Genomic DNA, 27,595 nt, shown 5'->3' with positions numbered 1-27,595 from the left:
TGTTTCACCATGGGAACTGTAGAATGTAGCCATGTTGGTTCGAGGGGGGGGGGGGGGGGGTGTGGGGTGGGTGGGGGGAGAATGCACTGCTTTAATAATGGATCTCATTGTTAAGGGGCCAACAACCTCATGTATATTTTATTAAAGGTTCAATAAAGAAACTCCACTTTTCAAAACCGATTCCAGAGCTGCTGTCGTCCTTCTTCAGTCACTTTTAAATGGCTCGACTGACAATATGATGTGTTGACTTACAGGAGCAGTTGGAGAGCAGCGACCTGTCAAGTTACTAGACTATGTCTCTAACCACTAGATGAACCTCTGTCAGTCTGGGGGGTTTCACATTCTGAGTATAATAAGGATTTCCAGTTTGATTTGACAAACTGTGACACTAATCAGGTTAATGATCACGGGGGCACTCCAAGGCTTTCAGAACATGCCTTACTGCTTGTGTGTGTGTGCGTGTGCGTGCGCGCGTTTGTGTTCACACTGGTAGAGGGTGTTAGCTGTGTGGTTGGGGGATGCGCCTTTCAGAGGTGTGCAGCTCGGCGGCTTCCTGTCACTTATAAAACTCCAGCCACTCATGAGAACCAAACCCACCAGATGAGCTTCTAAAGGAAAGGTCGACGACAGTGACTGTACTGTTACGACTGGCGTCGGTCTCTGGGCTGCTGCGATGGATTTCTCAAGGCCTGAAAGTTGGCAAGCCGACGATAAGGACTCTGGAATATCGAGTAAGGCGTTCTCCCTTCTCAAAAGTAGATTCTGGTATCTCCAGAGACTCAGAAGGGCTGTAATAGTATCATTTCCACTTTCGGGTTCGTTTTCACCGGTTCTTGCTGTTTATTTCGAAGTTGTGCTACAATGTACTTGTTTATGGTGTTCTGAACATTCCTGTGCATTGGTCCTGTCATGGCTCTCTCTCACTGTCTTTTTCTCCTTTCTCAATGAGGTTCTCTCTCTAGGATGTCCGTCACTCCATCCAGCTCGCGTACCTCTGGCCTGGCCCTGGTCCAGTTCCAGCTGGGCCTCTTCAGGGAGGTTGTACGGGTCCCAGATGGGCAACTCAACTACCAGCACGCTAAGAGTCTGGCTGCAGAGATTATAGAACGCAAGGTAAACCTCCCTTGCCAGCCAGCTGACCCCCCCCCCCCCCACCCCCCCACACTCCAATCTACAATAAGATATGTGAAACCCTCAATTAGTGATGTCACACTAAACCTCTATTTCACTAATTCTCCGTCTCCCTCTATCTCACTGAATTCATCTGTCTCTCACTTCCTCTCTTACTGTCTGCGCCTACTTGTCTGTTTCCCTCTCTATAGCACAATGCAGTATGGCTGCGCTAATGTTTCGAGGGGCTGCTATGTGGTTTTGTTTTGTCTGCAGCTAACTTTCCGACCACAGCCTACCTTGAATATGTGGCTTGTTCGAATTATCGGCATTATCTCATCAAAGGTCATTTTGCACTGTGTCTATGGAAACCGACATTGATACAAAAGCCTCTAGGAGTGCATGAATATGCTCTCACTCGTTTTCCGTCTCGTTTGAATGTGTAATGACGGCGAGTGTAGGCAGCCCTCACGTTATTCCGTGACATGCAGTCCTTCGAGTCGAACCGGTGAATCCATATTCCCGGTCTTTTGACTCAAATCTTAAAATTCAATAAAACACTAATTTGACTTATTTAAAACGTGACCGTCAGTTGACTGATTCAGTCATACGCAATTTCTATTCTCGAAAATGTTCAAAACATATTTTTTCTGTGGCGTTTATGGTTTGTTTGATACAGTGCGGGATGGAAAAAGGACTGGAGCTGTGCGTGGGATTCGAACCCATGCTACAGCAGTACGTGCCCCATGCTGTGGTTTGTGCCGTGCTGATGGGTTGTCCTAGGCCGCCTTTTCTCAGAAAATATTTTACAGTTCAGAAAAAACATTGCAAACAAAAAAAAAAGGCCAATTTGAACTAAAATACCTGTAGCTTAGTTTATCTTACATGATTGTACCTGGTCAACTTAAAGACTCACAAGACTATTTGGTATATTTAAGATGACATCCTGTGTGGTTCATGGCACAGTTTACTTCTGTTTGGGTCCCAATACATTGAAAACCAGATGGCTCGAGTGGTCCATGTGGTGAGCTGCCTTGCAGAACGCTTTGCTCCAGTTTTATTGGCACTGACTGGTAAAGATGGACAGGTGTTTCATCAGCTCGATCTTTTAATCAAAATACCTTTTATTGAGGTCTAAGTATTCAAGAAAAAACATTCTCAATTTGTAATTTGTTTTCTCAAAAATGCGTCACAATTATTAGCACCCCTAGAAATTCTGATTAACCAAATATAATTGAAGTATATTCCAGTTGATACACAAAAACATTAAAGGGACACGTAATCATCACCGCATAAACCCAAGTCCAGTTAGGAAGCATAAGCGATTGTGAATCAGTGTCTGAGGCTGATTGGGGCTGATCCCTCTCTCTCTGGAAATTGACTATTCAGAACTCTCCCGTCTAGCAGAAGGCTGAGGTTTATCAGGACCAAAACCTATCGCCACAAGAACAGTTTCTTTCCTACAGCAGTAGGCACTTATGAACATGCCCCCGGAGCCTAACTAACTAAACTGACTAAACCTCAACTGAACAAAAACTAACAACTCCTCCCACATACACACACAACCCTCAACTGGACAAAAACTAACAACTCCGCCCACATACACACACAACCCTCAACTGGACAAAATCTACAACCCCTCCCACATACACACACAACCCTCAACTGGACAATTCTTGCACCTTACATATCTTTTTGCCGGACTATGTAAGCGGAGCTGGTCTAGAAGGGCGAATGTCACTTACTGACTGACTGAGTCACTGATTGACTTATTGACAACCCCTTGTTAAATAGCGTAGTGATTAGAGACACAGGCTACGAAACAACAGGTCCAGCTTTCAACTCCCGTCACAGTCAAAACACATTATACCTTAAGGATTTGTTCCGGACGGACAAAAACTTCCCTGGCTACAACCTTTAGTAGCTATGTTATAGGAAGCCTAAAATAAAACAATTCTGGTGGATTGTCGAATTATGCATTAGGATTTGTTCAGGATAGACAAACGCTACACGATTCTTGAAAAAGTCTGTTATCGTCACCTATATTGATAGCTACTGAATCAATGTAATTCACAAATGGCTAATAAGCTGTTAAAACGGCAAAGTGGCAAAAGCCGCAGTTCATAGATGCTACTTGTGGTGGAGGTAAACTTAATAAGAATCATTAGTCAGTTTAACACAATGCTTAATGGTGTCTAGCAATATATTCAAACTTTGCGTGATGTTAATGGGTGACAGAATGATCTAATGTTGAGACGCAATACCGACACTAGATAGGCATGCAGTTCCGTGGTGTAGTGGGTAAAGACAGCCTCTCGTTTGGGCGACCCTGGTTTCAATCCAGTGCGGGCAACAACATTCATCACTTTCAATTGCGTGCCGGCTGAACAAGGTTTGCCTGGTTTCTTTTCTGGTTTAGTATATTTTGTAGTAATTGCCGGACCGCATAGGCGGAGCCGGCCAAGAAGTGCGAGTTTATCTTACTGAGTGACTGACTGAGTACACCTTGTTAAATAGTGTAGTGGTTAGAGACTATAGGTCCCGAGTTCGTATCTCCTCGCAGGCAAAGCTTAGTACGCATTAGGAATTATTCCGTATAGACGAAAAAGCTTAGCTGGACAAAAAGCCTTCAGTATTTACATTATCGTAAGCCTGAAAGCGACTGTTTCTGGTGGATTTTTCGAAGTACGCATCCATGGATGCGTTTTGGGTCAGGATAGACAAACACATTTGCTGGCTGCAACATACATTAGTTATTTTATAGTAAGCCTTAACTAAAACTGTAAACGGTTATATTGTGACTGTTTCTGGCATGGAAAAGTTCATCTTCAGTCTCGCTTGCAATTGCTCAATTCTTATGATTATACCTAGGAAGTTTGTAGATACTAGTAAGCCCATTACTGGCTTATAAGTTGTTAAAACCGCCAGTGGCAAAAGCAATACAGATCATAGACGCTATGGTGAGGTAAACTTAATAAGAAACGTTAGTCAGTTTAACACAATCCTCAATAGAGTCTGGCGACTACTGAAATGTGTAATGCCGTGGCGTAGTGGTTATAGACAGTGCCTCTCATGTGGAAGACCTAAGTTCAAATCTATTGAGAGAAACAACATTTATTAATTATTTCTGGTAGATTCCATGATTCTCTCGTCTTTTCACTTGATGAAAAAGTGAGTTATCATCGCCTTTATTGATAGTTATTGTATAAATGTAATTCACGAATGAAAGAAAAATGTATGTTGTTTTTCCATGAAATAATTTTTTTTTTTTAACCTCAACTGAACAAAAACTAACAACTCCTCCCACATACACACACAACCTCAACTGGACAAAATCTACAACTCCTCCCACATACACACACAACCCTCAACTGGACAAAATATAACTTAGCAAAGGCAACGCAAAGGAAAACACACCATGGCAGGCATAGTGAGTATGAATGTGCATGTGTATGTATGCATTTGTCTGTATTATAACTGCACTCAGCAGCTTTCTAAACCACCAGTGTCTCAGTGACTGTAACCAAGACATTTAAAACTATTTTTAGAGGCACTTCAGTCTTCAAATGAAAATATTTCAGCTGTATGTTATCAAACAATTTTAATCCTGAAACCAAATACAATGAAATGGTACTGGAAAATACCATTTAATTTTACATAATTGGTACAAGCATAATCATACTAGAGAACTTTTTCAACCTGTAGTCAAAGCAAATACACTTCCATATCAATACACTGAATCAAGCTAACGGAAAAGTAACTTCCAGGTTACAAATATCAAAGTTTGGGCAGTGACCCGTTTTTTTATTTCATATTTTTGATCTGAGAAATAAAATTGAAAGTACGAAAAGGAAGTCTAAATCGTTTTTTAAATTTTCTGATTTTGGACTATCAATTGAATATGAATAGAATGAATGATACACACTCAAAACCTTCCTTTTCGACTTTTTTGAAAAGGAAAGAAAAAAGTGCAGTGGTCCCTTAAATATTTCCGGAGCTGTATTTAAGATCAAAATCTTTAATGTACATTGTGTAATTTGCTGAGAAATTTGCTTGGAAACCAAAATCACCAACCGATTGAGGGCTGGATTCAAACACAATGAAAAAAAAGTAAACAATTGAAATCACAGGCTTTTTCAACTTGTGTGATTATCATTACGTGACTCAGTAGTGTGTATGGCCCCCACGTCCCTGTATTCACTCCCAACAAAGTGCTCCTGATGAGATGGCAGATGGTGTCCTGGGGAATCACCTCCCAGACCTGAATCAGGGCATCAGTGAGCTCCTGGACAGTCTGTGGCCCTACTTGGTGGCATTGGATGCACCAATACACAACATTCCAGTGGTTCTCAATTGGATTCAGGTCTGGGAAATGTGAGGGCCAGTCAATGGCATCAATGCCTTCGTCATCCAGCAGCTGCCTATATGCTCTGGCCACCTGAGGCTGGGCATTCTCCTGCAACAGGAGGAACCCAGAGTCCATTGCACCAGCACAAGATCTGATGATGGGTCTGAGGATTTCATCCTGGTATCTAACAGCAGTCAGAGTACCGTTGGCTAACATGTAAAGGTCTGTGTAACCCTCCAAGGATATGCCTCCCCAGACCATCACTGACCCACGGCCAAACCGGTCATGCTGGATGATGTTGCTGGCAGCATAACGTTCCCCACAGCGTCTCCAGACACTCTCTCGTCAGTCACATGTTCTCAGTGTGAACCTGCTGTCTTCTGTGAAGAGAACGGGGCACCAATGGCGGACCTGACAGTTCTGGTGTTCTCTGGCAAATGCCAATCGAGTTGCACGGTGCTGGGCTGTGAGCACAGGTCCCACTAAAGGACATTGGGCCCTCATGCCACCCTCATAGTCTGTTTCTGACAGTTTGGTCAGAAACGTGCACACAAGTAGCCTGCTGGAGGTCATTTTGTAGGGCTCCGGCAGTGATCCTCCTGTTCCTCCTCACACAAAGGAGCAGATACCTGCCCTGCTGCTGGGTTGATGCCCTTCTACGGCCCTGTGCATCTCTCCTCATGTAACGGCCCGTCTCCTGGTATCTCCTCCATGCTCTTGAGACTGTATTGGGAGAACCAGCAAAACTTCTTGCGACTGCATGTATGGATGCTCCTGGAGGAGCTGGACTACCTGTGAAACCTGAATGGGCTGCAGGTACCGCCTCATGCTACCAGTTGTGACAAGGACACTTTTGCAAAACACAAAACTAGAGAAGAATCAGTCAGGAAGGATAAGGAGAGAGCAATTGTCTGTGGCCACCACCTGCAAAACCATTCCCTTTTCTGGGGTTGTCTTGCTGTGCAGCAGTGCACCTCATTGTCACTTTCATTTGCACCAAAACTGGTGAAATTACAATCAGAAAGAGTTTTATTGCCAAGTAAGTAGGAATTAGTTCTGGTCCATTGGTGCTGCCATTTTTTACAAAAGAAATAAAAACAAATGGTGGACTGAGCATAAAAACAGTAGACTGCGCATTAATAAACAAGAAACCAGGCAAGTTTAGTTCAGCTGGCCCGCAATAGAAAGTGTTGCCATCTCGAGATTCGAACCCGGGTTGCCCACGTGAAAGGCTGTGTCGTTACCCACTACACAGAGCTGTATCCTGAACAAATCCTCTTTTGCCACTGGCCGTTTTAATAGGTAATTGGCCATTTGTGAATGACGTTGATACAATTAAATTGACTTACGTTTCTTACTAAGTTTCTTAGATCAACTTAGATCATGTTACAAAGTGAAACAGGCCTCCCTTTTGCACAAGTTTATACAGTATTACCATTTATGTATTTTCCATAGATTAAACATATTGGACAAATGTGAACATGCTGTGTCAGGTACATTGTGTGGTGGACCTGTGGGCAACAACTTCAGTGTCAGTTAAACTGTGCAGATCTGACCAGTTTTCATATAAATCATTGTAATGGTTTCTCCTTCCTTTGACTTGCACTGTTCAATTTAACAGCGATCTTCTAGAAAGTTGAAATTGGTAACTGGAAGGGTGGAGTTTTCTATAGCCTGTAGAAGAAAGGTGGCAAGTCTCAATGTGCATCATGTAGAGGTCAGGTCAACATCTGTTTACAGAAATATAGATTTTTCTGGGGGTGCCTGGAACAAGTACATTTTATAATTCTAGAGTAATGATGTGGTTATGGACTTCAAACATTGTTGTGAGGAATATAAGAGATTATCTGAGGTCTAATTTAACCCTTATCCTAAAAGTTGATTCAATAACATAAATTCCAAGTAGAACAGGTCCAAAAGAGCACAACAGACATTACTGAAAGTGATTAGTCCAAAAGCATGAAGTTAATGGCATAACCTAAAAATACAAAATTAAATGATATGCCAGTTAGACATTTTAACATTTAATCACCCGATCAAATATTAAAAACATTACATTCTAACACTGAAAAAACTGGACTGTTTCTTTATGTACTGTGTATTCAGCTTTGGCCAGATTTTGTAGGCTTTTGGTTTCATCCTATCATGTTGTATGGCCAGATGAACCCTTCTAAAACACTGTCCAGTTTACTCTTGCTAAACAACTGATGTTTCTTGTCTCTTTGTCTCATCAACTATATTGTGTTTTCTGGATCTTGTATTTTTTGTTGTGTGGAAACCAGCATTAGCTGATGGTTTAAAGACAGCTAATAGGTATCCTCATAAACTAAAATAATTAACAGAGAAGCTCAAAATTACAAGTCCTCTTTTGTCTATTTCATCCATTAATGTTTCTGTCTTCAAAATTATTATACAAAAACATGAATGGGGAGAGAGCTTCTTGTTCTTCCTCTACACTTGACGCCTCTCTGTGCATCTGCACAGCACCCTGTGTTTCCTCATCATTCAGGGGTGAGGACTTGCACCCGGTCTCAGAAGAGGCCTGTGTTGGCATTTACCCAGGCCACAGCATCCCCCAGGCAACAGCATCTCCCAGGTCAACAACGCCCCACAAGTCAACAACGAATCTTGGCAACTGAAATGAAAGATCACAACAATCACATAGAAGTAGAGGTGTACAAAGTACTCAACTGGGTTTGGCTGTGTTCACCACTTTACGGATGTATCTATTTATGATCTAATTAACCAGGTAAAGGGAGTTCAAAACTAACCAGCGATCAATTAAATAAAAAGGAAGGTTGTAAATGATCAGTAGATTGTAAATGATCAATAGCTCAGCAACTTCCCAAAACAGGTGAACACAGCCAAATGCTTTTTACGCCACAGCATGGAAGATTGCCATGACTATTATTATGTTTACATTTCTAAATAATGACAACATAGTGTATATGAAGCTAAAAATACAGTGGGGCAAAAAAGTATTTAGTCAGCTGCCAATTGTGCAAGTTCTCCCACTTAAAAAGATGAGAGAGGCCTGTAATTTTCATCATAGGTACACTTCAACTATGAGAGACAAAATGACCAAAAGAAATCACAGAAAATCACATTGTAGGATTTTTTATTGGATTTTTTATTGGTAAATTCATTGGTAAATTCCTCGGTAAAATAAGTATTTGGTCACCTACAAACAAGCAAAATTTATGGCTCTCACAGACCTGTAACAACTTCTTTAAGAGGCTCCTCTGTCCCCCACTCGTTACCTGTATAAATGGCACCTGTTTGAACTTGTTATCAGTATAAAAGACACCTGTCCACAACCTCAAACAGTCACACTCCAAACTCCACTATGGCCAAGACCAAAGAGCTGTCAAAGGACACCAGAAACAAAATTGTAGAAGACTGAATCTGCAATAGGTAAGCAGCTTGGTGTGAAGAAAATCAACTGTGGGAGCAATTATAAGAAAATGGAAGACATAAAAGACCACTGATAATTTCCCTCGATCTGGGGCTCCAAGCAAGATCTCACCCCGTGGGGTCAAAATGATCACAAGAATGGTGAACAAAAATCCCAGAACCACACGGGGACCTAGTGAATGACCTGCAGAGAGCTGGGACCAAAGTAACAAAGGCTACCATCAGTAACACACTACGCCGCCAGGGACTCAAATCCTGCAGTGCCAGACGCGTCCCCCTGCTTAAGCCAGTACATGTCCAGGCCCGTCTGAGGTTTTCTAGAGAGCATTTGGATGGTCCAGAAGAGGATTGGGAGAATGTCATATGGTCAGATGACACCAAAATAGAACTTTTTGATAAAAACTCAACTCGTTGTGTTTGGAGGAGAAAGAATGCTGAGTTGCATCCAAAGAACACCATACCTACTGTGAAGCATGGGGATGGAGAAATCATGCTTTGGGGCTTGGGGTTTTTTTTGCAAAGGGAACAGGATGACTGATCCGTGTAAAGGAAAGAATGAATGGGGCCATGTATCTTGAGATTTTGAGTGAAAACCTCTTTCCATCAGCAAGGACATTGAAGATGAAATGTGGCTGGGTCTTTCAGCATGACAATGATCCCAAACACACAGCCCGGGCAAGGAAGGAGTGGCTTCGTAAGAAGCATTCCAAGGTCTTGGAGTGGCCTAGCCAGTCACCAGATCTCAAACCCATAGACAATCTTGAAAGTCCATGTTGCCCAGCGACTGCCCTGAAACATCACTGCTCTAGAGGAGATCTGCATGGAGGAATGGGCCAAAATACCAGCAACAGTGTGGAAAACCTTGTGAAGACTTACAGAAAACCTTTGACCTCTGCCATTGCCATAATTTACCAATAAATTCATAAAAAAATCTTACAATATGATTTTCTGGCATTTCTTTTCTCATTTTGTCTCTCATAGTTGAAGTGTACCTATGATGAAAATTACAGGCCTCTCTCATCTTTTTAAGTGGGAGAACGTGCACAATTGGTGGCTGACTAAATACATTTTTGCCCCATTGTAAATGGATCTTGCCTGCTTGCACATTGTGACAGGTGCATCAGTTGTTCATTGCAACGCATCCTGGCTGTGTTGTTTGGTGAATTTGACAAATAAACCTTGAAACTAATTTATGTTATTGATTCAACTTTTAGGATAAGGGTTACATTAGACCTCAGATAAGTAATTCAAAGACATGTAACACTTATATTCCTCCCAACAATGTTTTAAGTCCATAACCACGTCATTGCTCTAGAATAAAAATGAGCTTGTTCCAGGCACCCCCAGAAACATTTACATTTCTGTAAACAAATGACCTGACCTTTACATGATGCAGATTGAGACTTTCCACCTTTCTCCAACAGGCTATAGAAAACGCTACCCTTCCAGTTACCAATTTCAACTTACTAGAACAATGCTGTTGAATTGAACAGTGCAAGTCAAAGGAAGGAGAAACCATTACAATGATTTGTATGAAAACTGGTCAGATCTGCACAGCAGAACCCACAGGTCTCAGCAAAGGACCTTCAGAACAGTTTAGCTGATACTGAAGTTGTTGCTCACAGGTCCACCGCACAATGTACCTTACACAGCATGTTCACATTTGTGTAATATGTTGAATCTATGGAAAATACATAAATGGTAATGCTGTATAAACTTGTGCAAAAGGAAGGACTGTTTCACTTTGCAACATGTAGAGCTCAGATCAACTGCAATAAGCAGCATTCTCAACCAGCAACATACTTATGATGGCCCTCTACTGTATCACATATAACCAAGCAAAGGCAACGCAAAGAAAAACTGACCATGGCAGGCATAGTGAGTATGACTGTGCATCTGTATGTATGCATGTGTCTGTATTATAACTGCACTCAGCAGCTTTCTAAACCACCAGTGTCTCATTCCTGACTGTAACCAAAACATAAAAAAAAAAATAGAGGCACTTCAGTCTTCAAATGAAAATATTTCAGCTGTATGTTATCAAACTATTTTAATCCTGAAACAAAATAACATTAAATGGTACTGGAAAATACCATTTAATTTTACATAATTGGTACAAGCTCAATCTGACTAGAGTGCTTTTTCAACATGTAGCCAAAGCAAATACACTTTTGTTTTCTATATCAATGTTTGAACCGCTTGAACCTAATGTTATATCTTGACAAAAGACACTGAATGAAATCACATGGACTCTGAGGTAAAGTTGTAGCTTTAGTGAACTCTTCTTCCTCCATTAGCACACAACGTAATGATGTCATACCCATACAAGACACCTAGCGTCGAACCGTGTAATAAATTAGGCAGTTGCTAGCCATTCAATCTTCAAAATTACAATTAAACAACACCTGCGAGCAAGCTATTAGTCTTGCCAATAGAAAGCCTCTACTCTCATTAATACATAAACTTCAGCACTGAGCGATCGCTAAAGTCATTGATGATTCCATTGGAACTTGTTTCCATGATCAGATTAGGGGCCAAAAAAACTCATCTTATCATGGAAACAAGTTCCAATTAAAGCATCAGAAGTGAGTTTGGTGTAAAATGGGGAATTGATTCTGCAGAAAATGTCAAGTGTGGGGGCAGAAATGTACCAGAAATGTGCTGATGCCAATATGAAATGCTTCAAGACAAACATGGGTGGTACTTCATTGAATTAAAAGTGCTATTGCCATTCTACTGTTCAACTCCCACAAAACTCCTCTTACATTTTCCATTCTCACTGTGTGTGTGGTTTTGTTAACCAAACAGTGAAACTTAACGGTTTTAAGGAGCAAGACTAGACTAGACAACACCAGCATTCCACTTGTGATACAGTATCACGCCAAGCATCACGATACTGAGTAGTAGGGCAAGCGTCGTGGTGCAAGCATTGTTGTCATACTTTAAATAATGATGGCTATGTCATTGAGGCAGTAATGAGTGAAAGAAAATACTTCATTAATGAAAACCTCACCCATTCAAATAGCACCTATTTCTCCACACAACGCCGCTGCCCATTGTCGCTGACACGGAGCAGTACCAGGCTAGTCTCTTTGGTTCCGTTCTGTGCAGGCCAATAGACCCAATACTTTGCGTGTTGCCTAGGATACTGAATATCAGCACCACACGTCGGCACCGACAACCCTGGTGGGTCAGGCATGACAGGAGGGGCTGAGATTTGATCGCCTTGACGACAAAAAGTCCTACTCGATGTAGCGGTGAAATTTGCGGCCCACCTTCAGTTCCAGATTGTGGTGCGCTCTGTCAAAATTCCCAATGTGGCACTTTCTTTTATCACTATATTTTAGGCGTTTAAATTCTCCCCTGCACTAAGTTCCAATGTCTCCTTAAACAATAATGAATTCTCATTTAGAATTCCCTAACTCATTTTGTTTGTCATCTCTGTGTTCAGCCTGCCTCCTAACCTCGGTAGGAACAACCGTGCAAGACATTGTACAGAGTTAGGTTCACACTTCAATATTTCAGTCATCACACTGAATAATATTTTTGGCCCCAAATATTTCTAAGCCACTGCGGGAAAAACCATGGTCTCTTATCTCTAAATTATGCTGCCAACGCTTTCAGATGCATTTCTACCACCACTGTACATGACACACAAAGTTCTCGTCTAATCCCTTATGAACCCAAATGTTTACTGCCAGAGGAAATGCACTGTAGCTATGTGGTAAAGGAAATGGATGACTGGGGAACTGCTCGTAAAGACATGACCTTTAGCTAGTGTTATCTGCAAGCTGGGGCAAGGAAAAACCCAAACAGACAATTTATTCTGCCACTCTCATTTAACAGCTCTAAATAGAATGAATAGCTCCTAACCCTGGCCCATAACACAGGCCTACAAACACAAAGATTAACTGGATGGTTCTAGACCTCTCAGCTGCCTTTCCATGTCTGTAATCCATTCAACATTACTCATATACAACTTTACCCTTTCAAAACTGAGAATGTACTCAATGTCTCTTGCTTTTCAGCACCAGACAGCATGCGGTCCTATGAAGTCCATTGGACTGTATTTCTCTCTTCTCCCATCTAATTCCCACGTGACGCATTCACCCTCCACGACACGATCAGCGGCTTGTTGCGCACGACGCAAAAATAGTACGTTCCATACCCGCGCGGTTATCACAGTCTCGGTTCTGTTCGCGTGGAAGGCCGCGCTGGTTGTGAAACCTCGTGGTTATTGAGACGTTCTCCGGAGCGTGGCGCCGTTCACCCTAATTGCTCGGGGGTCGTTGGAAAATACACACCCCGGAGTACAAAATTACTGTTATTGTTGATGAATGGATGGTGTCTCTGGCTGTGCTGTAGGCTCCAGACTGCACTGTGGTGGGAGCGGGGGAGAAAGTCCTCCTTTTCAGACACCAGCCAGGCTCGGACCACCTCCTCCGAAGACTCACGGACCAGGATGCACTGCAGGACGGCGACCTCATAGAGGTCATCCTCTCAGGTCAGATTCAGGTGGTGTCCCGAATGAACCCCCTCGCTCCTTATTGGCTTAGAGAGATTTGGCCCAGGACAGACAAAGTTCTGAATGTAATTGCCCGTTTCCCAGATTACTTTCGGACCTGGTTTAACTGCTGTGAATGATTTTCCGTGGAGATTCTCTCCTGAAAATGAGTCCTGAAAAAGAGTAGTGACGGATATCTGCTGTTTCTGACTCAGGATTTGCGACCGTGACAGAGATAAAGATCCGCCCACACTCCCTGGCAGTCCAATCGTATCGCACCCCCACTTTCTGTCACCACTGTGGGGAAATGCTGTGGGGGCTGGTGCGCCAAGGGTTAAAATGTGAAGGTAAGAATTGGCCATAGTACTTTTTCATACGCTGTCTTTATTCACAATAAGTAATCACACTGCGTTGAATTCTTAGTCCTATCAGTTTTTATATCTCCATTTGAACCTCTCACCTCCCTCTCCCATGTCTCTCTCTCGTTCCCTCCCACACCTTCACTCGGTGCCTCGTCCCACCTCCCTCTATTTCTCTGTAGATTGTGGGTTGGACTTCCACAAGCGCTGTGCGCTCCAGTTGCCCAACAACTGCAGCCGCGCCCGTCGCAGAATGTGTGGCCCCAGCCAGTCCCTGTTCCCCTCGGGCAGGCCCCGGACGCACTCCCTCACCACGACTGCAGGGGGCAGTCTGGAGGAGGTCAGCGCCGCCGACACGCGCGTATCCTGCACTAAAATGGATCATGTCGTGGTCCCGTGTCTGCGGTTGTGAAGGCGTCCCGATATTTGTCCGTGCGGTGTTGCGTGACTATCTTTCTTTTTTCCTCCATTTTCTCTCTGTCTCCCCCCCCCCCTCCAGATCAGTATGTCCAAGCCCAGGTCCAGACCCCCGTCGTGGGCAGATCGTCCGGTGTGGCTGGGGGTGGGCCCGGTGCAGGGGGGCGCGAGCGGCCGGCCCCTGGTGCCCCACACCTTCCACGTCCACAGCTACACCAAGCCCACCGTCTGCCAGCACTGTCGACACCTCCTCAAGGGCCTCTTCCGCCAGGGCCTGCAGTGCTCCGGTGAGAGGGGTCAAAGGTCACATTGCAGATAGGGAGAGTGGTTCCCATCTGGTCTCGGTGTGACGTTTTCTCGCCTCAGACGTCTCTGAAGCGGATGTGTCGGTCACTTTTCACGTCATGTGTTACAGCCCTGTGTCTTCTGACCTTTCCCTGGGTCTTTCTTTCCCCCAAACCTCCGCTTCTCCCTTCTCTCTTTCTCCTTCCGTCTGTCACCGTCTGTCTGTCCAGACTGTAAGCTGAACTGTCACCGGCGCTGTGAGGCCCTGGTCCCGGCAGACTGCCCAGGAGAGAGGAAGACCACCAATGGAGAAGCAGGTGAGAGAACAATGTCTTAAACCGGCCGACACTGGTTTAGAACCATTTCATTGGGTTCTAATTGGATAGTCCATGTTCTTGTACCATATAATAGAACCCATCCTATATGACAATATTTTCAGATGGGATTGTTAAAGGAACCAACACAGTAAAATGTAGACTAGATTTCCCTCAATTGTTCTGTTAACACATCCTCCAATAAGTCTGCTTTTAGATTGTTCCAGAAAATTAGGGAGTCCCTCTGTGGTTTAGCACTGATGTACCGGTGTACATATATGACCCAGTGTCTGTGTTATGACCCAGTGTCTGTGTTATGACCCAGTATCTGTGTTATGACCCAGTATCTGTGTTATGACCCAGTATCTGTGTTATGACCCTGCGTCTGTGTTATGACCCTGCGTCTGTGTTATGACCCAGCGTCTGTGTTATGACCCTGCGTCTGTATTATGACCCTGCGTCTGTGTTATGACCCTGCGTCTGTGTTATGACCCTGCGTCTGTGTTATGACCCTGCGTCTGTGTTATGACCCTGCATCTGTGTTATGACCCTGCGTCTGTGTTATGACCCTGCGTCTGTGTTATGACCCGGTGTCTGTGTTATGACCCTGCGTCTGTGTTATGACCCTGCGTCTGTATTATGACCCTGCGTCTGTATTATGACCCTGCGTCTGTGTTATGACCCTGCGTCTGTGTTATGACCCTGCGTCTGTGTTATGACCCTGCGTCTGTGTTATGACCCTGTGTCTGTGTTATGACCCTGTGTCTGTGTTATGACCCTGCGTCTGTGTTATGACCCTGCGTCTGTGTTATGACCCTGCGTCTGTGTTATGACCCTGCGTCTGTGTTATGACCCTGCGTCTGTGTTATGACCCGGTATCTGTGTTATGACCCTGTGTCTGTGTTATGACCCTGCGTCTGTGTTATGACCCTGCGTCTGTGTTATGACCCTGCGTCTGTATTATGACCCAGGCTCAGTGTCCAGTCTGGGCTATAAGGACGACACGGAGGAGGACGACTACGGCACCAGCTGCAGTATGACATCGCTAGATGATGAACTGTTTACTGAGGACCCATTCACCGAGACCAATGAGGTCATACACCAGCCACCTATCACGTAAGACAGATCTGCGCTCCTTCGCGGTGACATGATGTGTAGTTTCCATTTTGAGTTTTAGTAAAAATCTGTCATTTAAGATGTGGCTGAAATGTCCCACCTCTCTCTCTCTCTCTCTCTCTATCTCTCTCTCTCTCTCTCTCTCTCTATGCATCTCTCCATCCCAGTCCATGTTTCAGCACTTACATTCCTCTGATGAGGGTGGTTCAGTCAGTACGTCACACTAAGAGACAAGGCAGCGGTGTCCTCAGAGAGGGCTGGCTTCTGCATCACACTGACACGGACGCACTGGTGAGAACACACGCGCGTGCACGTTTCTTCTCACATCCTTGCGGGGACCAGAAATGCTGTTGCCTATTTCCCTGTCCTCCTAACACTAAACGCTACGCATCGCTTTCAATACTTTCACTGTATTTCCTCCAGAGGAAACGTCACTACTGGATATTGGACTGGAAGAGCATTACTCTGTACCAGAACGAGTGCAGCACCAAGTACTACAAGGTGGGTTTAATGGGGGAAGAAAGATTTGTCAAACGTTCTTAGCGTTTTCATAACCGAGGCCAACAATATTCACCTTAAAACTCACTGCTGACCTCCAGTGGCCAAACAAAACATCAACATCAAGAGGCCTCATTATTTTTCTTTCCCTCCATTTTCCCTTTTCTTTCACCCTCTTCCTTTCTTCCCTCCTCTGCAACATCCCCCCCTTCTTCCCTTTCTAGGAAATTCCCCTGTCGGAGGTGTTGCAGGTGCGAGGCCCTGGCCAGCTTTCCGTCCCCCTGTCGCCAGGTAACAGTGGCCCCTCCTTCGAGGTGGTGACGGCCACGCGGGTACACTGTGTTTTGGCAGAGAGGGACGGCCTGGCCTGGGAAGCCGCCATTCGTCAGGCTCTGAGGCCCGTCCATGGCACTGGACCGACGGGCCAATCTGGACAGGGTGAGTTGGAAAGGTAGCCTGTTTGGACTGGGGACATAGAGTAAATGAAATGAACTCAGACAGTTTTCAAACCCCGACATTGTGTCACGAACGTGGAAATGAAGGCAGGACCCAGACGCAGAGGTGTAAATAAACATATGAGTGTTTACTTCAAAGGCTAACTTGATTAAAATGCTTTGAATATAAGACAATGTGCCTAAACACACAGCTCCGTCAAACAGTGACACCCAACTCCGACTGACCAGAAACACTAGGACAGGAGGAACTTAAATAGGGACATAAATATGTTGGTACTTCGTAGGTTCCCTTTAACTTACTTGAAGTTCATATTTAAATAGTTGCATGTCTCATTTGTGAAGTTATTGAACTCATTTTCGTAAGGATGACTCAGGACACACAACTTAATTATCAGTTAACAATCTATTAATTAATTATAAGTAAAGATTGTCCAAAGACCATGTATAACATGTGGTACTCTTAGGCTGTGGGTCAGTGATCTATGATACTGGTTTGCAATACAGCTGTGTCATTGCGGCCAGGTGTGGTTTGAACCCTGCTGTGTCATTGTGGCCAGGTGTGGTTTGAACCCTGGTTCCGGCATACTGACAATGCCCAGGGGTCCAGCCTGGGGTGGCTCAAATTGTCTCTGCGCCGCCCAGGGAGGACGAGTTCATGTCCGACATGACTGACTCGTCTCATTGCACTCTAGTGACTCAGAGGGTTGTGGATGAATTGACTTCATCAGAGAGAATACTGGATCTATGTTCTGGCTTTCTTCAGTATGTGAAGTGCCTTGGTCTTCCTCCTGGTCACCTTATCTCTCCTGAACCTGTTCTTTGTGACAATGTGGTTAATGAGAAACTATTTTATGTTGAGTTTGTGATAATGTGGCAACATGTTCTAAGGTATAAAAGGAATCAATTTCCACAAATTCTGTTTAGTCCAGCGACCTTTGGGTTAGGCCATTGTATTTTTCCGTCAGTGATTACCCACAATAACATAAGCAATGCGTTCATTTTCGGACCGATTATCTAATGATCTGCTTTCGCGCCCATCAGGCATGTACCATGATTATCGGGTTCGGCAGAAATCCTGGGCCCGTCTCTTCCTGGGCCCCAATCAGTGGGCTCTGTCAAGCCATGGGCCCCGTGAATCATATCCGCCTTTCCCCGCGTCACCCACGGCCCTGACCATATCTTTAATGAGAGATTTCATGTTTAATGTTATTTAGTGAAAGCAGGGGGAAAGGGAAGTCTTAGCTCGTCTTCCTGTGGGCGTGTCCTCGTTGTATCAGCTGGCAAAAGTCACTACGAAAGAAGCGTGTTCTGTACACAGTCCTCTGCATAACCCTTCAATGTCCTGACACGGGTCTGGAGTACAGACGTTATGACAGTTGGTACATTTGATTAAACAGTATTCTCTCTGTCATAGGCCACGAAACCCAAATTGAAGAGAGGCCGGTAAGTGTCTGGGCTGAACGACAGTACATTGAGCTCTTGTGTCTTAGTACTATTGTCTGGATGGATAGCTGACAAGCTTTTGATTTGTGTTGTGTTTTTATGTCTGTTTGTGTCATTCAGGATGTCAGCTCTGTGTATCAGATATCCACTGATGAGGTGCTGGGTTCGGGACAGTTTGGAGTGGTGTATGGAGGTGGGTTCAAATGTATTCTACTATGGTGGACGAATTGGCAGCAGAAATCCTCATTGTTTTCATCACAACCGGCATTATTTGCCATTGTTACTTCTGTGCTAAACACTTAATTTAGACTGACCCAGCCTGTCGGGCATTTGCCTGAATTGCCATATTGTCAGTCCGTTTCTGTTACTCTATATACAGTATCAATCAATCAATCGATCACATTAATTTTATAAAGCACTTTTTAAATCAGCACATGTCGCCAAGTGCTTTTACAGAAAGCCAGCCGGAAACCCCAAAGAGCAGGCAATGAGAGTTAATGCACAGTGGCTAGAAAAAAACCCTAGTTGGTTCAAAACCTAAAAAAGAAATCTAGAGAGGAACCTGAGGGGTGTCCAGTCATCTTCTGGCTATGCCAGATGAAGAATATTAGAGTACCTGACTTTTTGCGGCCAATCAATGTCTTTGGTCAGATAACTGGAAGAAACAGGTAGGATATGGGCAGTGGGCAGTTAATGTCTTTGATCAGATACCTGGAACAGACAGGTAGGTTATGGGCAGTGACAGCAGGAATATGTTCAACCCGAAGAAATACTTTGTCTTGGACATTAATAGCATTGAGTTTCATCTATTCACATTATACTGTAAATTATAATTGTAGTATTTGGCGAGTTGAAGGTCTGTCTGTCTCGTCCCCAGGAACCCACAGGCAGTCTGGTCGACCAGTCGCCATTAAAGTCATCGACAAAACCCGTTTCCCGACCAAACAGGAGAGACAGTTGAGGAATGAGCAGGCCATTTTACAGGTGATGATGAGGTTTTGATGTGTGTTTATATTGCCTTTCTTAACACATTCCTTTATCTTATTACATTCAAAACAACATTCAGTGTAACTTCTGTGTGTGTGTGTGTGTGTGTATCCAGAATCTGTCCCATCTGGGCGTAGTTCTACTCGAGGGCATGTTCGAGACTGTGGAGCACGTCTTTGTTGTCATGGAAAAGCTCCATGGAGACATGCTGGAGATGATTCTGTCCAATGAGAAGGGCCGATTGCCAGAGCGCACTACGCGCTTCCTTGTTACACAGGTAGTGGTCACTTAGCAACGGAACACTGTTCCTTCAGAAGTCTGCGGTACTCAAGTTGTGAGTGGATTCTGAATTCTTGTTGACTCAGACTGTTGTCTGGGCGTGTGTAGATTCTGAATGCTTGTTGACTCAGACTGTTGTCTGGGCGTGTGTAGAGTCTGAATGCTTGTTGACTCAGACTGTTGTCTGGGCGTGTGTAGATTCTGAATGCTTGTTGACTCAGACTGTTGTCTGGGCGTGTGTAGAGTCTGAATGCTTGTTAACTCAGACTGTTGTCTGGGCGTGTGTAGAGTCTGAATGCTTGTTGACTCAGACTGTTGTCTGGGCGTGTGTACATTCTGAATGCTTGTTGACTCAGACTGTTGTCTGGGCGTGTGTAGATTCTGAATGCTTGTTGACTCAGACTGTTGTCTGGGCTTGTATAGATTCTGAATGCTTGTTGTGTGTAGATTCTGGAGGCTCTGCGCTACCTGCACTTCAAACACATCGCTCACTGTGACCTGAAACCTGAGAACGTGCTGCTGGCCTCCCCGGACCCCTTCCCCCAGGTCCGTATGTGTGTGTGTGTGTGTGTGTGTGTGTGTGTGTGTGAGATCGTCAGTTTGTCTCTGGGATACTCGATCACACAATCTCCTCTCCTCGCCGTCAGGTAAAGCTCTGTGACTTTGGCTTCGCCCGCATCATCGGCGAGAAATCCTTCCGCCGTTCTGTGGTGGGCACGCCAGCCTACCTGGCGCCGGAGGTCATCAGTAGTCACGGTTACAACCGATCACTGGACATGTGGGCGGTGGGCGTGATCCTGTACGTCAGCCTGAGCGGAACGTTCCCCTTCAACGAGGACGAGGACATCGGTCAGCAGATAACCAACGCTGCCTTCATGTACCCCCGTATTCCCTGGAGTGCTATCTCACTAGAAGGTGAGTTAGGTCCCCTTCCAAATAACACGCCAACCCCAGGCCGCTTTCCCTATAACGATGGAACTTATGGGTGTTTATGAGGGTTTCCCAACAACCGCTTTCACTAAATCCTGCAGGGAGAGAATGTTTACGGACCATGTGACAACGCTGTTCTAGGATCATCAATCTCCATTCAATAAGTAACATACCAGAATTATTCCACAACCAGCTTCTAAATACAGTGGGTTTTGAAAAGAATCATCCCCCTTTAAAATAATCACATTTTGTAGCTTTGCAGCCTGAAATGAAGACAGACATAGTTGTTGTTTCATTCAGCTGTATTTACTCAGGGCAACTTATAACATCCAAGTGAAAGATATAACACCAACATGTCGGAAAAAAAATACAAAATAAAAAAACATAATCACTGAGTTGGAAAAAGGATCACCCCCTTGTGTCAGTATTTTATTGAACCACCTTTTGCTTTAATTACAGCCTTTAGTCTGTTGGGATATGTCTCTACTAACTTTGCACATCTAGAAGTTGCAATAATCGACCACTCTTCTTTGTAAAACTGCTCAAGTTCAGTTAAATTTGATGGTGACTGTTTGTGGACTGCTGTCTTCAAGTCATTCCACAGATTTTCAATGGGGTTTAAGTCTGGGCTCTGACTAGGCCATGCAAGGACATTCACCTTTTTCTCCTTCAACCACTGTGTGGTCAGTTTTGCTGTGTGCTTTGGGTCATTGTCATGTTGGAACATAAATCTTCTTCCCATTGACAACTTTCTGGCAGAGAACAGCAGATTTTCCTCAAGAATTTGACAGTATTTTGCCCCATCCATTTATCCTTCTATCCTGACAAGTGCTCCAGTCCCTGCTGCAGAGAAACAACCCCATAACATGATATTACCACCTCCATGCTTTACTGTAGGAATGGTGTTATTTGGATGGTGAACTGTACTGGATTTTCGCCAGACAATTGAGTTTTAGTCTCATCTGACCATAATAGTCTCATCTGGCCTTAGAATTTTCAAGGTGCATTTTGGCAAAGCTCAGTCATGACTGCATGTGGCCTTTCTTGAGGAGTGGCTTTTTTCTTGCAACCCTCCCATACAAGCCACATTTGTGGATAATTTGTGATATTGTTGTCAAATGCACACAATGACCACACTTTTTCATGAATTCCTGCAACTGCTTCAGAGTTGCTGTAGGCCTCTTGGTAGCCTCTCTGACCAGCCTCTCTTGACTCCTGGCTCTTTCATCCAGTTTGGAAGTCCTGACCCAGATTTTTTTTTTTTATCCATCTCCTTACTTGTGCCTGTCCACCACTTTATCCCGGAGATCTTTTGACACTGCCTTGCCACCCATAGTTGATTGTTTTTTTTTTCAGTTGCACTACCAAGGACTGAAATGCTTCAGGAAAAGCTTGTTTCATGCTGAGCTAATCAGAATGACCACAGCTAATCACAGTTTAAAGTCAATTGGCTTTGTGTGCTATTGAGAAGGTGATTAACTACACCTGGTTGGGTTTACAAGTCATTTTTAGGAGGGGGTGATTCTTTTTCCAACTCAGTGATTCTGTTTTTTAATAAAAAAGTTAGTATTATATCTTTCACTTGGATGTTATAAGTTGTAAATACAGCTGAATTTCAGGCTGCAAAGCAACAAAATGTGATTCTTTTCTATACCCTCTGTAGATTGTGTTCCCCTATGGCTGCAGATACAGAGGAGGTTTATTTTAATGCTTACCCTATAATCAGGGATGAAAGTAGATTTATCGACAACGTTTCACAAAGATGGATGCCCCCATGTGCTTTCAACAGATGCCTCTTTTTGGTCAATTTCCACATGATACATTGCTTACTGTTAGCACAGGGTAATGTATATTATCCCAATCCTAGCTGGCAATTACATTGAAGATAAAGAAAAATTCCCACAGTTCTCTCCATCTCATCTCTTATTTTCTCTCTGTCCATCTCTTTCTCTCTCATGGCAGCGGTGAGTCTGATCAACAACCTGCTCCAGGTTGCAGTGAGACGTAGGTTCAGTGTGGGAAAGGCCCTGGGACATCCCTGGCTACAGGTGAGACTCCTCCACTCCTCTACGGAAACAAGAAGCTGTTTTGCTATACTGGTCCCGGGATCCAAAAGGGGTGTATTCTCTCAATACCCGGTATTGGGAAAAGTAGCTAGTTTGTAACCAAGGGATAATAAACAGTCACTGACAGGCTCTCTTCTATCCACTTTGCTTTCCAGCTAAAGCAAACAAATAGACAAACTGCAGTGGCTCTCAAAATATTCCACCCACTCTGACTTCTGATTTGAATTTAGTTTAGAACAGTTTATATTTCTAGATTTATTTTGTGTTGGTCAGTGGCAAAAACAATATTTTGATTTCATGTTGTAACACAATACAATATGAAGAAGTACAAATGGGTGAATACTTCTGACAGACACAGTATATCCTCACCTCCTCAGGATTTCCAGTTGTGGTGTGACTTGAGAGAGTTTGAGAAGAAGATGGGCTGCCGGTATCTGACCCACGAGGGAGACGATGAGCGCTGGAGACACCACGCCCAGGAGAGGGGCCTGGTCTTCCCCTCTCACCTCACATGGACCCCTGGGCAGGACGACAGCCTGTGACCCTTGGCTGGACGTTCAAAGCTTTGACAAGTGGGCTGTTGGACTTCTGGTGTGCCAGATTCGTCGTCATATATGAAAACAAAATAAAAAGTAACCTCTGATAAACTGCACACAGCAAAATATGCTCTTTAAGGACAAAAATCACACTCTATTCCAAAAAGAATGTCTCTGTTCAAAATGCTTAAAAATGCCCCCAGAAATGTAAGAATTCTCTCAATACAAAGCCAAAAAAGTAGGAAAGAATTACATTAAGACTGTGAAATATATGTTGAAATAGGTAACATCTTACTTTCCCAAATTATTATTTATTGCCTGCTGTTTTTTTCTGCTATTACCTTACAGAAGAATGTGTGGAACACAGTGCATGCCCCCTACTATTTATTGTTCATGCAGATATTTTGTATTATTCATTTTTATTTAGCCACATATTGAGACCTGGGTCTCATTCACAAGTGTGCCCTGGGAACACAACCCAACAAATGGCACATAAACGTATACAGGTGCTGGTCATGAAATTAGAATATCATCAAAAAGTTGATTTATTTCAGTAATTCCGTTCAAAACGTGAAACTTGTATAATGTATACATTCATTCCACACAGACTGATATATTTCAAATGTTTTTTCTTTCAATTGTGATGATTATAACTGAAAACTAATAAAAATCCCAATTTCTGTATCTCAGAAAATTTGAATATTACTTAAGACCAATACAAAAAAAGGATTTTTAGAAAAGTTGGCCAACTGAAAAGTATGAACATGAGAAGTATGAGCATGTACAGCACTCAATACTTAGTTGGGGCTCGTTTTGCCTGAGTTACTGCAGCAGTGTGGCGTGGCATGGAGTCGATCAGTCTGTGGCACTGCTCAGGTGTTATGAGAGCCCAGGTTGCTCTGATAGTGGCCTTCAGCTCTTCTGCATTGTTGGGTCTGGCGTATCGCATCTTCCTCTTCACAATACCCCATAGATTTTCTATAGGGTTAAGGTCAGGCGAATTTGCTTGCCAATTAAGAACAGGGATACCATGGTCCTTAAACCAGGTACTGGTAGCTTTGGCACTGTGTGCAGGTGCCAAGTCCTGTTGGAAAATGAAATCTGCATCTCCATAAAGTTGATCAGCAGCAGGAAGCATGAAGTGCTCTAAAACTTCCTGGTAGACGGCTGCGTTGACCTTGGACCTCAGAAAACACAGTGGACCAACACCAGCAGATGACATGGCACCCCAAACCATCACTGACTGTGAAAACTTTAAACTGGACTTCAAGCAACATGGATTCTGTGCCTCTCCTCTCTTCCTCCAGACTCTGGGACCTTGATTTCCAAAGGAAATGCTAAATTTACTTTCATCAGAGAACATAACACAGCAGCAGTCCAGTCCTTTTTGTCTTTAGCCCAGGTGAGAAGCTTCTGACGCTGTGTCTGGTTCAAGAGTGGCTTGACACAAGGAATGCAACAGCTGAAACCCATGTCTTGCATATGTCTGTGCGTGGTGGTTCTTGAAGCACTGACTCCAGCTGCAGTCCACTCTTTGTGAATCTTCCCCACATTTTTGAATGGGTTTTGTTTCACAATCCTCTCCAGGGTGCGGTTATCCCTATTGCTTGTACACTTTTGTGTCTTGCCCTCCTTGTGCAAGGTGTCAATGGTCGTCTTTTGGACAGCTGTCAAGTCAGCAGTCTTCCCCATGATTGTGTAGCCTACAGAACTAGATTGAGAGACAATTTAAAGGCCTTTGCAGGTGTTTTGAGTTAATTAGCTGATTAGAGTGTGGCACCAGGTGTCTTCAATATTGAACCTTTTCACAATATTCACATTTTCTGAGATATTTAATTTGGGGTTTTCATTAGTTGTCAGTTATAATCATCAAAATTAAAAGAAAAAACACTTGAAATATATCAGTCTGTGTGGAATGAATGTATACATTATACAAGTTTCACTTTTTGAATGGAATTACTGAAATAAATTAACTTTTTGATGATATTCTAATTATATGACCAGCTCCTGTAAATACATATAAAACATGCAAAAATACATAGACATTCACAGTTAGTTAAAACAAACACATTCATCAAAACAAAGTACTGATTGGATGTCTTTCCAGACATTAGGCACCAACCATGAAAAAGCAGATCTACCAAGCTCAGTGTTCACCAAAGAAGTCAGTAATGTTAACCAACCCTGTGATCTGGTGTTATAATCTCAGACTCTAAGCTTCAACAGGGATGACAAGTTGGAAGTCTATGGAGAAGGGCTTTGTAAACTAACAGAGTAGTGCAGTAGTCTGCAGGTCTTTAATGAGGTCCAGACACATTTCTGGTAAAGGATGCAGTGTTAAGTATTAAAACTGTCAGGTGTAATAAAACAAAGGGCACTACAGTATAAAAGGGTCAAGGGATCTCAGTTGTATCTGTTGTACTTTCGTAGATAGTATCTCCAGAAACAAGAACAGGTAAAACAGTTGATTGAACAAATTGAACTTCCTACTAGTCAGTGAGAAGCAAGATTTATTTCTATAAATAGTAACTAATGGATGGATAAATTGTCTTTAGTTAATCATTTACAGCAAATAACTTATCTGAAGAACACTTGCTAGCTACAGAATTAGGCTACTTTAACAAACACTAAGTCTTCAACATGTCAGAAAGCTAGTAAGGAATGTGCCACCACTGCTCAAGAAGAAGTGTAAAGGACTGTAAAACAACCATGGTTCATTGATTATAGTCAATGGATTCATTCATGGATTATGTCTGGGTTCTTTATTAAGTATTCAACAGATGGCAGTAAAGGGCAAGTTTTAATGACCAATGATGATAATGAATAATAATCAGGTCAGGGGTCGTCTCCGGTGTGACAGGTCTCTGTCAGGGATGGGGAGGCCTGCCAGGGTCAACACCCCTACTCTGTTGTCATGGACACTGATTTTAACATCCCTCACAAATGTAAGCCCTCCATTGGACTACACTGCTATGGGGCACTGAGACTTTTTACATCAAAACAAGAGGGAAGAGTGCCCCCTGGTGGTCCCCCAAAACCACTTTCAGCAGCGTCTGGTCTCCTGTCCAGGGGCCAACAGTGACTGACCCTGGTTAGTTTCAAAGGGTGCTATGAAACAGGAATACTGATTTCCCTCAATATTATATTCTGATCAAGTGATCAAAGTTAAAGTGCTTTAAGCAGCAACTGATGAAGCAATGAAACTCAAGCAGGACTCATCTGAAATGCTTACTGGCAGTGCTTAATTTGTGCTGAATCTAGATCCGGAACTTGGCGACTCTTATCCTGTACCTATTGGGACATGTACATCATTTGACAGATAAAGTTTTCTAACTGAATAAGTATAAAACATGATCCAATGAACAAAAAAAATAACAAAAATTAATGTAACGAAAAAAACAACACTGCCTATTGACTAGTCACGTAATCGTGAACACGACAATAGGGCGGTCAAAACGGGCATATGTTTACCAACTGCAGTAGGAAATCGATAGGGCTAACGTTAGAAATAATCTAGACAATTAGATGTATTTGTATTTTTTAAACCAGCGGGTCGGTCAGTGGACACCTTGACAGCCCAGAGAGGAAAGCTCCATGGTTGTAATTGTGTAGAGATATAAAATGTAAAAATGTATTCAAATACACTTCTATTCCAATTTTAATCATAATAATCTGATGTTCCTTCTGTCAAATTTGACACATTTGCTATGCTCAAACCTTAATACACAGCTTACCTGCTATACGACATTTTGCGAATAGTGTGAATTATTAACTTTTGTGTAAGTCACAAAAGTTAATAATGTGGACACAGACCCGTTTTGACAGTGACCATGAATTAATAAAAAACATATTTTTGTGAGTCTTTTTTAAAACTCGAAATTGTTGAGATAAATACAGTTTAAATAATGCTGCTTTAATAACCATGTATTCCTATGCTTTTGTTGTATTAAATTGTATGCTGCAGTCAGGTTAGGAAAATATGATGGAATACAATAACTATCAAGGTTTAAAATTCCATGCTGTTTTAATTCTCACACCTTGTCTCTGTGAGGAATAGGTCAAGACAGCCTTCTGTCTCACACACACTCACACTCACTCTGACTTTTCACCTGTCTTATTTAGAGAGACAGGATTAAAACCCAACAATTAACATGCAAAAGAAACCGCCTCCTATACAGCAGAAAGAGACCTTCTGGCTCCAACCCCCTGGTGTCCTAGACTAGGTTAGGACAATAGAATGCTAATTCCTGTAACCTTGTAAAAGATTTCACATCTGTATGCAAGAATCTGTTGATCTGTGACCGAAAATAACCCTAAGGGGACAGAGTTTAGAGCATGCCCTTCCTCATTGGACAGCGAAGAAAACAACGAGATTTGTCCAACATGTCACCATGCCAACGAAGAGCCAATAAGGAGGGTTTTTTACTCACAAGAGTGAAAAGTAACCGCCCCTGGGGTGAGAGGAATAAAACCGATTGGGGCGAATAGATCTGGGCGAATAGATGTGGAGACTTAAGGGTTAAAACAACTATTT

The 27,595-nt window shown here is 43.2% G+C and overlaps 1 protein-coding gene across 1 annotated transcript; it reads left to right on the top strand.

Annotated features, from left to right (window-relative positions):
- The first annotated feature begins 565 nt into the window (after nucleotides 1–565).
- Nucleotides 566–23,605, top strand: prkd4 (protein kinase D4). Its single transcript, XM_010903794.3, has 19 exons — nucleotides 566–731; nucleotides 950–1,113; nucleotides 13,238–13,376; nucleotides 13,592–13,723; nucleotides 13,918–14,075; nucleotides 14,235–14,439; nucleotides 14,668–14,754; nucleotides 15,723–15,867; nucleotides 16,035–16,158; nucleotides 16,291–16,368; nucleotides 16,590–16,803; nucleotides 18,235–18,263; nucleotides 18,384–18,456; nucleotides 19,141–19,247; nucleotides 19,366–19,527; nucleotides 19,977–20,075; nucleotides 20,177–20,444; nucleotides 22,422–22,507; nucleotides 22,903–23,605. Exons 1-19 carry the CDS (start codon nucleotides 674–676, stop codon nucleotides 23,065–23,067), a joined length of 2,493 nt encoding a protein of 830 aa, XP_010902096.2. The 5' UTR covers nucleotides 566–673; the 3' UTR covers nucleotides 23,068–23,605.
- Nucleotides 23,606–27,595: the final 3,990 nt, after the last annotated feature.

Source organism: Esox lucius, chromosome 24, assembly GCF_011004845.1.
Source record: "Esox lucius isolate fEsoLuc1 chromosome 24, fEsoLuc1.pri, whole genome shotgun sequence".
Classification (NCBI taxonomy): domain Eukaryota; kingdom Metazoa; phylum Chordata; class Actinopteri; order Esociformes; family Esocidae; genus Esox; species Esox lucius.
Note: the sequence above shows the minus strand (reverse complement) of the source record. Positions and strands in the feature narration are given on the sequence as shown.

Bases quoted from the DNA above. Each gene is read 5' to 3' on its own strand.
- prkd4 (XM_010903794.3), top strand. From the start codon at position 674: ATGGATTTCTCAAGGCCTGAAAGTTGGCAAGCCGACGATAAGGACTCT. The intron at 732-949 runs GTAAGGCGTTCT...TTTCTCAATGAG, and splicing joins TAAGGACTCTGGAATATCGA to GTTCTCTCTCTAGGATGTCC. The intron at 20,445-22,421 runs GTGAGTTAGGTC...CTCTCATGGCAG, and splicing joins GAGTGCTATCTCACTAGAAG to CGGTGAGTCTGATCAACAAC.